Source organism: Trichoderma asperellum, chromosome 6, assembly GCF_020647865.1.
Source record: "Trichoderma asperellum chromosome 6, complete sequence".
NCBI lineage: Eukaryota > Fungi > Ascomycota > Sordariomycetes > Hypocreales > Hypocreaceae > Trichoderma > Trichoderma asperellum.
Window position 1 is genome coordinate 3239999 of NC_089420.1, and position 13346 is coordinate 3253344.

The 13346-nt window shown below is 50.8% G+C and overlaps 4 protein-coding genes across 4 annotated transcripts; 3 read left to right on the forward strand and 1 right to left on the reverse strand.

The window, feature by feature from the left end:
- The first annotated feature begins 397 nt into the window (after positions 1–397).
- TrAFT101_010496 (uncharacterized protein) lies at positions 398–1929 on the forward strand. The gene is made up of 3 exons (XM_024908932.2): positions 398–632; positions 759–1017; positions 1100–1929. Exons 1-3 carry the CDS (start codon positions 413–415, stop codon positions 1860–1862), a joined length of 1242 nt encoding a protein of 413 aa, XP_024756291.2. The 5' UTR covers positions 398–412; the 3' UTR covers positions 1863–1929.
- A 1299-nt stretch (positions 1930–3228) lies between these two features.
- On the forward strand, positions 3229–5589 carry TrAFT101_010497 (uncharacterized protein). The gene is made up of 2 exons (XM_024904505.2): positions 3229–3437; positions 3509–5589. Exons 1-2 carry the CDS (start codon positions 3256–3258, stop codon positions 5379–5381), a joined length of 2055 nt encoding a protein of 684 aa, XP_024756292.2. The 5' UTR covers positions 3229–3255; the 3' UTR covers positions 5382–5589.
- A 211-nt stretch (positions 5590–5800) lies between these two features.
- Positions 5801–8476, reverse strand: TrAFT101_010498 (uncharacterized protein; the record flags this gene model as incomplete). Its single annotated transcript, XM_024910285.2, has 4 exons — positions 5801–6798; positions 6860–6989; positions 7185–8280; positions 8364–8476. The coding sequence occupies 4 exons, from the start codon at positions 8474–8476 to the stop codon at positions 5801–5803; spliced, it is 2337 nt and encodes a 778-aa protein (XP_024756293.2).
- A 3654-nt stretch (positions 8477–12130) lies between these two features.
- On the forward strand, positions 12131–13316 carry TrAFT101_010499 (uncharacterized protein). Its single transcript, XM_024902813.2, has 2 exons — positions 12131–12410; positions 12569–13316. Exons 1-2 carry the CDS (start codon positions 12299–12301, stop codon positions 12919–12921), a joined length of 465 nt encoding a protein of 154 aa, XP_024756295.1. The 5' UTR covers positions 12131–12298; the 3' UTR covers positions 12922–13316.
- Positions 13317–13346: the final 30 nt, after the last annotated feature.

Below are 13346 nucleotides of genomic sequence, written 5' to 3' on the forward strand. Positions count from 1 at the left end.
GTTGTGAAAGGTTTCCTAATGTCAAATTTGTGAGACGAGGCTACGGAGCATGTATCAATACTGCATTGAATGTAGATTTGGCATCTTGGCATCCCTAATCGTCGATGGAGAAGGTGATTTCAACCCTACTCTTGACGTTTCTACATATTGCAGTAAGTTGTAAACCTGAAAGTAACCAACCAAACCACGCACCAATCATATTGACCTTACAAATAGTATAGCAATAACAATACCTAGCAATAGCATATCCATACTATTGCCGTCAACCGCTTCCGCCTAGATGTTTCGTCTCCAGCATCACGGGCCGGTTCTCGGACAAGCCTTCGGGCGGCGGGGCCGGCAGTTTAGCCTCCAAATCTTTTAACCCCTCCAATGAATCGAGCGACTCGGCTCAACTTGCTCCGTCTCGTTGATGTTGAATATGAGGGGCTCGTTCTTTTCTGCCGTCATCTCGACCTCGAATACTGCATCTCTGCTACGCCGGCAGACTGTGCGGACGCTCGGACAGCAAGTAACGAGACAGCGGCATCTTTCGAGTTGCAGTGCCAGAAACAACGCAGCAATTATGGGAAGCGCTGAGGGATCCAATGCCTGGGTGGGCGTCAAGGGCGCTGGTTCACTGGATTTGCGAAGTGAGATTTGCCGCCTTGCTTTTATTTTTTTTATAAAATAACCTTTATGAGGAAAGATAAAAAAGAAGGACAAAGAGAAGAGGAAAAAACACTCTTTTTACTAACGTCTTCATGCTCACAATATAGGCGATGTCATGACAACCCCCACGCCGTCCATGCTGGCTGCCATCTCAAGGTGCACCCTTCGAGACGACGTCTTCAACGAGGACCCAACGACGCAGGACTTGGAGGCTCATGTAGCCAGCCTGACCGGCAAGGAGGCTGGTCTGTTTGTTCTCTCGGGCACAATGGGCAACCAGGTCTCTCTGAGGAGTCTCTTGGTTCAGCCTCCTCACGCCGTTCTGGCTGACCATCGGTCTCACATCATTTGCTACGAGGCCGGAGGGTTCGTAATTTTAACCTTTACCCTTTCCTTTCTCCCTCTCTTTGTATCTAGCACCGATGACTTACGAATTGGCATGTTATAGTGTGTCTTCCTTGACCGGCGCCACTGTCAAGCCTGTCGTCCCCAAGAATGGCATCTATCTTACGCTCGAGGACGTCAAGGCCAACGTCGTCATCAGCGACAACGTCCACGACTGTCCTACACGGGTCATCAGTCTTGAAAACACCCTCAACGGCATGATCATGCCCCTCAGCGAGGTCAAGCGCATCTCTCAGTTTGCCCGCGAGAACAGCATCAAGATGCACTGCGACGGCGCGCGTCTGTGGGAGGCCGTCGTTGCCGGCGCAGGCACCCTGAAGGAGTTTTGCGCGCAGTTTGACACCATCAGTTTGTGCTTCTCCAAGGGCCTGGGCGCTCCGGTGGGAAGCATCATCGTTGGGGACAACAAGACTCTGCAGCACGCGAGGTGGACGCGGAAGGCTCTTGGAGGAGGCATGAGGCAGCCGGGCTTCATCACCGCTTGCGCGAGGGTTGCGGTGGATGAGACGTTTGGAACAAAGGATGATGGCAGCGATGGCTTGCTGAAGCAGACTCACGAGATGGCCAAGAAGGTCGAGGCGCTGTGGACGGGCATGGGCGGCAAGCTGGTGCATCCGGTTCACACGAACATGGCTTGGCTGGATATCGAGGCGGCCAGCTGCAGCGCGGAGAAGTTTACTGAGTTGAGCGAGGCCGAGGGATTGAAGGTTGGCGGAGGCCGACTTGTTACACACTACCAGATTGCACAGAATGGCGAGGAGGTGTTGGCCCGACTGGAGAGGGTGTTTAAGAAGGTGTTTGCATAGACGACTCGATAGAATGAAAGGGGGTAGTAGATTGTACAATTAAGCAAAGTTGGTTCCATCCTCGCAGCCCCCCGTGAGTATTTGGTACTGCACAAGTCTCTCAGTTGTGGCATTGCTGAACTCTTCGCAACGGATTGATGATCAGCTCATCATGTCACCAACCTTGATTAGCTTCGGCGAATTGCGCGGCGCATGTCACTGATCGTCAAGTAGCCTCACATTTCTGGTTCCAAGCAGTTGATTCGCGTCAAAACGCCTCATTTCACGGAAAGAAGCATATTCGGGCCACGTGAAAACTTCAGACGGCTTACCCCGAGACGGAGATTCCGGCGAGTGACAGTTTAGGACTGATTGAGTTTTTCGCTAAACATGAGGGTTATCATTGAGTTATCGATGAGTTGCCCTCTTTAGCTGGGCGGGTTTTGTTAGTTGGCGCCTTTGACGTCAAAGCGATGTTCTAACGAACGGAAGCCATAAGAGAGCTGACGCGCCATGTCAACAGAGCCATGAGTCTCATGAGTATATTGTTCTTTATGAGTTGGCCTTTTGAAAGGAAATCTTTAAACTATGCAAATTTTAAAGAGTGTATCATGATTTGAAGAAAAGGAACGCTCTAGGAACATAAACCTGAGGACGTGATAACAATCCCGAATGATGCACTGGTGATGGACTTCGATACTTGTGATTCGTGCCGTGCGGGGACGAGGGGACGCCACGCCGTTGAACCAGCGCTAGAACAACTTGGAGATCTGTGGAGAAGCAGCTGTGGGGAATCTTTCAAGATGACAAGCTCCCGGGTTGAAACAATCTGCATGTTTGACAGCCACTTGTGGTGCTTAGCCTTTGTGTCAAATGTAGGTTCAGGAGGAAATATGCACAGCAATCAACCCAATTGCTATGAGAAATGAGTAATGCCAATGAGTTTGATTCCTATAACATTATGAGGCTCACAAACAGACTCCAAATCCCCACGACGACTTATTCATCACTCATTCATATGCGATGCCTCGTCTACACAAAACTCCAAAAGCCTCATACGACATACCAAGCCACAACATCTACATCACCTCCCAATAGTGCCGCCCGCTTATGCTCCGACTTGCTGAAATCCACGGCTCAAAAGTCGATCAACAGCAAAGTGGGGAAAAGTTTGAGTGGTGTGGCGGGTTGAGACGCGTTCGAAGCCAGTCTTCGTGATGCATGCCAAGCTTACTGCCAAGGTTGATGTGCCTTGATTTTTTCCTCAGTTATTAAATAAGATTTAACATTGTATCTATAATGTGGGAGTATCATGGATGCCTATATTTATAAATAGCCACCATATAGCCACCATATCCATAACAGAAAGAGTAAAGTACTTGAGAGTTCTCATACTTCAACGTAGCCTTAAAAGATGGCTTTGCTACAATTGTTCATAGCAGCCTCTTTGGCAGCTATAATGCCAGCAACTCTCGCGCTTTACACCAATGGATCAGTAATTGCACCTTGCGACTCGCCAATCTACTGCCATGGAGATATTCTTCAGGACATCCAGCTGGCACACCCCTTTTCCGACTCCAAGACCTTTGTAGACATGTAAGCCAAATCTCAAATCAAAACGCACATGCATATATATAAAAAAAAGGCTCACGCACCATTACCACCAGGCCAGCCAAGAGACCCCTCCGCGAAATCCAAGCCGCCTTCAACAACCTCTCCAAGCCCCTCACAAACGACTCCTCCCTCCAGGTCTTCCTCGAAACCTACTTTGCAGACGCGGGCGGCGAACTCGTCGAAGTGCCCCGGTCCAGCCTCACCACCAACCCGGCCTTCCTCGGCAAAATCAACGACACCGTCATCAAGCAGTTCGTCACCAAAGTCATCGACATCTGGCCCGACCTCACGCGCCGCTACTCCGGCGCCGTGGGCAACTGCTCCACCTGCCCCAACAGCTTCATCCCCGTGAACCGCACCTTTGTCGTGGCGGGCGGCCGCTTCCGCGAGCCGTATTACTGGGACTCGTACTGGATCATCGAGGGCCTGCTGCGTACGGGTGGTGCGTTTGTAGGCATTGCGAAGAACACGATTGAGAACTTTCTCGACTTTATTGATCGGTTTGGCTTTATTCCCAACGGCGCGCGGCTGTACTACTTGAATAGGTCGCAGCCACCGCTGCTGTCGCAGATGGTGAGGATTTACATTGAGCATACGAATGACACGAGCATCTTGAAGAGGGCGCTGCCGCTGCTGGTGAAAGAGCATGACTTTTGGATCCGGAACAGGACCGTCAGCGTGGACATTGCCAACAAGACGTACACGCTGCAGCAGTATGCCGTGCAAAACACCCAGCCACGGCCGGAATCCTTCCTGGAGGACTATGTCACCGCCAACAATCGCTCCTATTACGCCACTTCGGGCATCATCTACCCCGAGAACAAGCACCTCAACTCGACTGAAATGGCAGACCTCTACGCAAACCTCGCCACCGGCGCCGAGAGCGGCAACGACTACACCTCCCGCTGGCTCGCTAACCCTTCCGACGCCATCAACGACGTCTACTTCCCCCTCCGCTCGCTCAACAACAAGGAAATCGTCCCTGTCGACCTCAACTCCATCCTGTACGGCAACGAGCTCACAATCTCGCAATTCTACAACCGAACCGGCGACGCCACCGCCGCCCGCGCCTGGGCCGAACGAGCCGCAAACCGCAGCACCGCCATCCAGGCCGTCTTCTGGAACGAAACCCTCTTCAGCTACTTCGACTACAACCTGACCTCGTCCTCGCAGTACGTGTACGTCCCCGCAGACAAAGACACAATCTCGCTCGACAGACAAACCGCTCCTTCTGGCAAGCAAGTCTTCTTCCACGTCGGCCAGTTCTATCCCTTCTGGACGGGCGCCGCGCCAGACTACATCAAGAACAACCCGTATGCCGTGACTCGCGCCTACGACCGCGTGGCGGGATATCTCGACGCCCAGCCTGGCGGAATTCCAGCCAGCAACGTCCAGACCGGCCAGCAGTGGGACCAGCCAAACGTCTGGCCGCCGCACATGCACATCCTCATGCAAGGGCTTAACAACGTGCCCGCGACTTTTACGGCCCAGGATCCCTCGTACCAGGACATTCAGAATCTCTCTCTGCGGCTGGGACAGCGATATCTCGACTTTACGTTTTGTACGTGGCTCGCCACTGGAGGATCGACCTCTGAGACACCGAAGCTGCATGGCTTGTCGGACCAAGACGTCGGCATCATGTTTGAAAAGTACGATGATAACTCGACCAACGCCGCCGGCGGGGGAGGAGAGTATGAAGTCGTCGAGGGCTTTGGCTGGACAAATGGCGTGCTGCTGTGGACGGCAGATACTTTTGGAAATAAGCTCAAAAGGCCGCAGTGCGGAAATATCACGGCGGGTCATCCGGCACCGTCATCTTCATCTTCAAAGAGAAGTGCAGTTCAGTTGGATGCGTGGGATGCGAGGAGGGTGAAGAAGTTTGGCAAGAGGACAGAGGGGAGAGTTAAACGGCCGTTCCTGTTTTGAGAAAGAATAAAAAGGTGATGTGATAATTCCTATAGTCAAGAACCATCTGTGCTAGTAAATCAAAAACATAAGTAGTAGCGAAATGAACGAGCCAATGGAAAACAAAACAACAATAAATTTTTGGAGTACGAAAATGAAATCAACATATCATGCGCGTTGCGCTTACCCCATACCTATAGATCCACTGTTCAAAGAATCCATATGTCCCGGCGCTCATGTCCTTGCTTCATTAAATCCATCATCTCACCAGCATATAATACCCTCAACAAATTTCTGTTCCTGGGTCCATCACATAAAAATTCATAACTCATTAAAAAAGGGGGTTTCTTTTTCTTTTCTTTTTTTTTTCTTCCTTTTTCTTCCTTTTCTTCCTTTTTTCTTCCTTTTTTTTTTTTCAAATTAATAAATCTCAAAAACGCTTAAATCTTTCTGCCGAATTCCAATATCGGCTGATCGCTATTAAACTCCAGCCAGTCCTCAAATCCCGTTTTACTCTCGTACTGTGGAAGATGTTCTTCCACCATTTGTTGATTGTCTGGATCCCACATTTTCATTATATGCAGACCTATTTGTTCCTCTGCGGGAAGCCGCCGTCTCATATAGCAAAAATAAACGTAGAGAATCAAACAGAGGTTTTTGACACGCTCGGCAACGATAGAGCCATCCCAAAAGCTATAATTATTGGCGTTATTTCTATCGCTGTATGAATCAATCTCGGGCATCAGGGCACACGACGTATTGTCCCAGTGTTGAGTCTTGTCCCAGTGTTGAGTCTTGTCCCAGTGTTGAGTCTTGTCCCAGTGTTGAGTCTTGTCCCAGTGACGAGTCCATGAGGCTAAGCGGCGGCGAAGAGAGATGATAGCGTGGCCGACTTCAAGAACAACCTCGCGGCAAATACTAGGACTACCAAGAGCTTTTTTTAGATAGTCATAAAACTGGAGCTCTAATTGGCGTCCGATAATTCGATATAGCTGAGCCGCGACAATGATGAATTTCTCATGCTGTTCGTTGTTTGGGTTGAGACGATCTTCGACATCAGGATCAATCTTGTATACCATAGCGTACGTGACGTAGGGGGCTGCATCGTCCCACGTAAAAAGCGTTTTACACAGGTTTGCTAGCGGGTCGGTGCCGTTTCTAAAGCATGACTTCCAGTTACCTTGCCGCTGGGTCTTAAGGCCATCGATGAATTGGCGGAAAGGATGAGATATAGGAGAGTAGTTGGCGTTGACGAAAGTCCAGCAAGCCTGAAGGTCGAGCTCGAAAAGCACATCGTGCCCCTCGTATGCTCGAATGACGCCATAGGATTGTTGCAAGGCGTTGATGGATCTAAGGAGCTGCCTTACATCAATGTTAGAAGGTAAGCTAATTGCTTGGCGAAAGCCGTCTGATGGACTGGAATAAACGGTATGAAGGGCTAGAGTTTAGACATAGTATCAGTAAATGGCCCAATGCTTAAACATATATTCATCTCTTACCTAGCAACATAGTGCTACCTTGCTGAATGAGTTCGATAAAGCTCGCAGGAACACATACGAATGGCTTCGGGGCGTTGTTATGGCTATTGGTGCAACGGTCACAGTCTCCTCCCTGTTCTCGGCCCTCACACTAGACATCGTAGGTTAGTCGTGATGTTATATATGCTATGTTGTTGTGCGGGTAGGAGAGAGTGTGTGCAGTTGTGTAAAGTGTAGGGAGCTCAAAAGAACAAAAGAAAAGATAAGGAAATTATTGGGGAAAAGAAAAAGAACGGGGAGGAATGTAAGTGGACAGATAAAGCAAGAGTATTCAAACTAGACTTACAATGACTTTAGCCATTTTGCAGCCAATGCACACGGTACGCTCATTTCTTCTTTTCGTCGCAGCCTTCCGCTTTCCGTCTTCTAGAGGTTTTGTACGCCTCCCGCGACTTTTTCTCGGCATCTTCACTTCGTGTCCGGTAAAATTATTCCTTTGTGATCCTTCAGCGGCATTTTTCTGAAGTTTTGGCTGTAAAGGGGGTTTCCCAATGGACGAGCGTCTATCGGATGGCCGTTGTAGTATGGTATTTTCGAAGGCGCCGTGATGAGGGGTTGCAAGGCGGCGGTTGCGAGAAGCGCTTTTGTTCGGAAGCCGATGACGATTGTCTGTTGGTTCGAAGGAGGAGCGTGTGAAGCTGCTAGAGTCTGTTTCTGGCGAGTGATAGCCACTACTTGCCTCGAAACTTGAAGACTGTTGTATGTCACTGGGGAGATAGAATCCAGAGCTTCCAACGCTAAACAGAACGTTGTGAGCATCGTTGGGACTGTTCAATATACCAGGGACCACCTCCTTGACGCCAGAGCAAGTGAGTGTGGGAGTGCTACCATTCGAGGAGGGTCCAGAACAGGCTTCTGAGCCAGATTGGCCGAGGCTAGAAGTCTGTAGTTGGCTTAAAGGATTGTAGGGTAGAGTGGCTGGGATGTTTGGGAAGCCATTTATAAATAGCTGCGCCGGCAATGGATCCTCAGCGTATAAACGATCATGTCTCCTATCTGAGTACTGGAAGCCATGCTGACGCTTGTCATCTCCGTGTTCGTATGACAACTGAGGTGCATCGTATACCGTCATCTGTGTTTGCACGGTAGAGTGCGGGCGGCGGTCCTGGCCAGGGTTGTATCTTTGAATGGGGGAGCTGAAAATCAGGCTGTCATTATTGGCCGCACTGGCCTGCTGCTGAGGCCAATCAGAAGAAGAATCACTTCGGCCAAGGCCGGGAGTAAACGAGGGTTCTGGCGAGGGCTGAGAACTCTGTTCATTGTTGATCATAAGGGAATCTTGAAACGTAGCACAGAAGCCAGAATGCATAATTTGGGGCGAGCTCCTGCGGTTTGATTGTGTCGGTGTCCCGATAGCGTCATCAAGCTCGGCCGCAAAACACCTAATTCGATCGTGAGTTAGTCATGGTAATATTAAAATGTATGCCAGCAATATTAAAATCGCCACTAGCTAGTCAGTGCGTACCCAAAAGAAGCGTCGTTTGGAGCCGCTTCAAGCATGTTGTTTCCGCCCATAAAGGAAGTCAGTTGTAGTTGAAGAAATGGTCCAGCTTGGTGAGGTGGTTGTTGATACAACATTGTCAACACAAGCCGAGGTCTTTGCCTTTGGATTAAGAGACAGAAAAAAAGAAGTGGAAAAGAAGAGAGATTAAAAGATTCTTTTATGGCTGGCTTTGGCTGAAAACCAGGACGAGCGCTGGAGGTGGTGTGGTGGGTGCTGAATACAACCCATGCTCATAGAGCCTCGCGTGTATTAGGCAACTGGGCACCACCGGACCACACATGCTGCTGGGTGGTCGGTTCGGTAAATACTAGTACCTTGTGTATAAACGCCTTATTCCGCATCTCTGCCAGCGGCGGAACTCACACATTCTAGACACCCCATGAAGTACACCACGATGCTGGCCGGCCCCAAGAGGCTCTGCGGGTGGCATGGATCAGACCCAGGGCAATGCGGGTCCATTTTGACGGCCCCATCAGCATTGCACTTGGACGCTTCCAGCGGATAAAGCATATCTAAGAATATGCATATTACTGTCCTTCGGCGCTGTCCGTTATTGTTGTCAATCTCTCTTTCGTCGCTGGGAGCAAGCGTGCGGCTCTGCGGATCCCGAGCTCTGATTGGTAAATTGTGCCCAACGCACCTTGGCAAGCTGCACAAGCCGCCAATTCGCCTTTCACCCCATCTAGGGCGATATTAACTTGCGCAACCCCTTTTACACCTCTGTTACTTGACGAGATTATTGGAGAAGACCCCCTGGGTGTGTTTTGTGCGCTGCATTGTGGTAGGATCTAGACTTCCAATCAAATCTTTTTTTTGGTATTGGTGGGTTGCCTTATGCGTGCAATGTACTTTGTAGCCGCCTTTTTTTTATCCCACATACCTAGTATGGCGGGGTGTAAATACTATGTGTGCAGCCTCTGCAGGGAGACAAAATACTGTTGCTGGTACTGGTGAGGTGTCGCTACATGGAGTTGCTATTGGTAGCAGGACGCTGAGCCACAACGATAAGATGGATAGTTGATGGTCGATGAAGTAGCGGTGGATATAGGAAAGCCTTGAGTGCTCCGTATTAGATACTGGATGCATGGTGATACTCAGCGCCTTGTCAAGGTAAGATGTGCTGGCAGGGAGTTGCGGCGAAAGTCCTTGAGCTGAACTGAGAAGCGCCCGTTACGAAACGGCGGTTTGCAAGCCAGAAAGGCTATACTTCCATCGTCGATGCTGGCGTAGTTCGATCACCATTGACACGAGGCTGGCAGGGCGGCCCGCTTTACAGCAACAGCTTAATTCGCCACCAACGTGCGAATGTACTCCTGGCATTCGGCCGGAAGCGCCTGTCTGCTACATACACATACGCACACGCCCACACACATAGAGTTACTAGATGCTGCACAGTTCATGCCACGGCCGCGTGGCGCTGGCGACGCGAGGGGGAAATGTGAATGCAACAACCCTCCCTCCCAAAAGGCTCTTTTGTTCCTGGATCAAGGGCCTTGTGAGTGTATAGAGAGTCAATTTTGAACAGCCCCGCCGGTTCATTCAGAACGAGTTGAGAATTGAATGTTTTGGTTTGTCATAGACTCAATACTATCATCGGCTTGTCCGTGAGCTTCCGTAAAATGCCTCGTGGTTGAGCATGAGTCAGCTCTACGGCAAGGTTGCTAGTTCATCGAAATGTAACCGAGAGACATACACACCATTTTGCTCTCGTCTTTGCTTTCTCCATGCTATGTCATCTTTTCGGAGTATTGAAACTAGTTTCTGGTATCAGTTTTGGGGTTGGCGTAGGGCCGGAGAGGCATGGAGCTATGTTGTAACCGGGACTTGTAGGATCCGTAACCGAGAGAGCTGAGAGATACTCGCCGAGCAACGCAGAGAGTGCCGGTAAAAACTGCCGTATAATAGAATGTACAAGCAGGTGTAGCAGTGGAGTGGATTGAGGATCAGCCTTTCTCAGCTGGCCAGGGATTGCGAGGGAGCTCTTAACTTCCATGCCCGCTCAAAAGATCAGGCTGGGGTATTGAATATCTCGAGACAGCCGTGGGACTTTTCCGAGAGGATGGTAATGCCTGATCGGGCCTTTGTGACCACACCGGGACCAGTTTTGACCATTTATAGCATCCTTTCTAGACGGACAACGAGTCGCCGGCGCCGGTATATTCCAAATAGTATCTTAGTGGATGAGACGCATCGCTTGTGGTGGACGGCAGAGGCAGTTCCGCATCAAATACCAACGGTTTTGGTTTTTGTTACAGAGAATTTGTATCCTCAATGGAAGGGAAATTGGTTGAGCGAGAGGGGTTGATGTGACTCAACCTATGTTGATACCCAATCTGGAAATATGATCTCGACGCTCTTTGGGTATTCCGCCGACTTGGTAGCTATCTTGACTTAGCACATGCGCTGCCATTGCATTCACTTCAGAACTACAACATCTCTGGCCCTCAAAGGTGCGTATACGTACCTAGCCAACTCCGAATGGATCTATTGGGTGGTTATCTCTTTGAGAAGTAGTACCCAATGATCGATCGCAGCATGGAATTGCCCAATCCAATTGAGCCAAAACGTTCGTTGATACTCTTGTCAAGGCACTGTGTCCTCCCATCAAGAGCAGAGGACACAGAGCCTTGTGGCGCGGACAGTTCATGGCTGCTCGACCATGTGCTGGCGCCACGTATGGTCGGCAGGGGTCTGCATAGGCGCTGCTGCGCCGCGTTCAGCGCCGCACATGCAACCCAAGGCGAAATATCAGAGGGCAAAAAGAAGCGAAGAACCAGAGAGAAACGAGCAAAGAAATGCCGCGCCTTGACGCAATGCCTCGAGTGAGACTAAGGGTGTGTGGTTCGAAGCGGTTTGTTCTGGCGGTGGAGGAAGCAAAGAGGAAGAGGCAGACTCTAGTTCTGCCGAGACGGTGCCTGAGTCATTGACAGCGAAGCGACTCGATTAGGACGAGCAGCCGCTGTATCGGATCGTGTCCACCGCCTGAAAGGGGCAACTGGCAGTGCAGGTACAGGATCGACTAACAGCGCGTTTAGGTGCTTAACGTGTAAGTCGGGCAGTCATAGGTACCTACCTACCTACTAACCTAAGGCATGGAGCACATGCTGTAGCGCTTTCGAGTTGGATGGCCAACTTCAGTAGCTCATAACCTGTCAGGTACAGATTGCGCTTGGTGCATGCGCTTAATAATGCTACGAATCGATATCTTACGACCTACAATTGGCATCTTCTCTGCTGTATGTAGCATGACGCTGAATGAAGTATAGAGCAGAGCAGGTATCACTCGAGTGTTCACACTCTCCAACAACCGACTCGCACTACTACCTCTCTCGGGTCAGGCGATGGCGCAGTGTGACATGATACCGACGACGACATCGTGCATAACCCCCGAATATAGCGCTCATACAATGCGCTACCACCGAGACAGCGCTGCCATGACTCCTGGGCTAGCCGGCCACCGGACCAAAACGCGAGCAATACGGCTGGCTCCGATCCCTGCATCAGGAGCTGTCCGGCTAGTCCCATAGTAGGCGGAAGCGGCGCGCCAGACCCTGGGATGGGCCATATGTAGCGCTTGGCGAGATTAGCGGCCGCTTTGGAGGCTTTTTGCTCCAAGCCATTCCATCACCTCTGAGGGGAAACAAGTGCCATGTATGTACGGGTAATTGGGGTTCATTGATGGATTGGGATCAGGGTGAGCGATGTTGATCTAGATGGGAATTAGGAATGGTTCGTCCAGAATAGAGTTTATATACGTTGAGATGCAAATGGTATAAATAGGAGCTGCATTCGCCAGAAGCGCAGGAGAGCGAGCAGCAGCATTAGTCCATTCTACCATCCTCAGTTGATTTTCAATTCCCCTCGTCAGTAATTCCCGCCATCAACAGCACTTCACCATGGTTTTCGGCAAGGACAAAGAGCAGCAGCGGCCTCAAGAGGCTGCGGATATCCCTTCGCATCTGACCGACCTGCACTGCTTCACCGAAACAGAGGGCGTCGTGACAACCAGTAAGTCAGTCGACTGCAGATACGGAGCACATAAACATAAGCGCAGGCGCAGGCGCGGCTACAAGTCGCCACTGCGTCTGCTTGTAAAACAATCTATGCAAAGACATATGGGTGCGTACAGAGCAGACAGCTAATGACGCATCTCCACCCTGTGGTAGCCATGAACGATCTCCCCGGCTACCGCATCGAGCAGGTCCTCGGCACAGTCTACGGCATCACGGTGCGGTCGCGCAACATCGGCGCCAGCCTGGGCATGGTCTTCAAGAGCATGGCCGGCGGCGAGCTGCAGTGGTTCACGTCCATGCTGTATGCGTGCCGGAACGACTCCATCAGCAGAGTCGTCGACGAGTGCAAGCGGCGGGGTGGCAACGCCATCATCTGTCTGAGATTCGATGCGGGAGACATGGGGGGCTTCGCTCAGACGGCGGCGTATGGGACAGCGTGCCGGGTTGTCAAGATTGATGAGAGCACCCACGCGCCACCGCAGCTGCAGGGGGCTAGACACGAGTAGAGCCTGGCGCTTAGCTTGGGAGAGAGGCCGGAGAATCTGTCTGGGGTTGGCAATGCGAGCTGTCGGCTGTCATAAGGCTGCGGCAAACCAACGTGGCTGGAGCTGATGAGAGACAAAGATGTGGCAAACCGTTCTATGTATAGGCCAGTCTGGGGGAGCTGCGGCCAAGCTGATTTGGCGATGGTTGCCTCTTGTGTATGTATATGTCTGCGCCACAGCCTTGGCTTGTCCTTTTGCTCTGCGTGTAGCGGCGAGACTTATCACGATAGCATCTTTTTTCGGTAATATCCATGCCAGTCCGTGCTGCTGTCCCATATACATGCAGGTAGGCTATTGCTTCCTACCTAGTAGTAGTACTACCAAGTATAACATAATATACACCCCCCCGTTCAGCATCCGCCGTGTTCCCTCGCCGTTTCACCGCT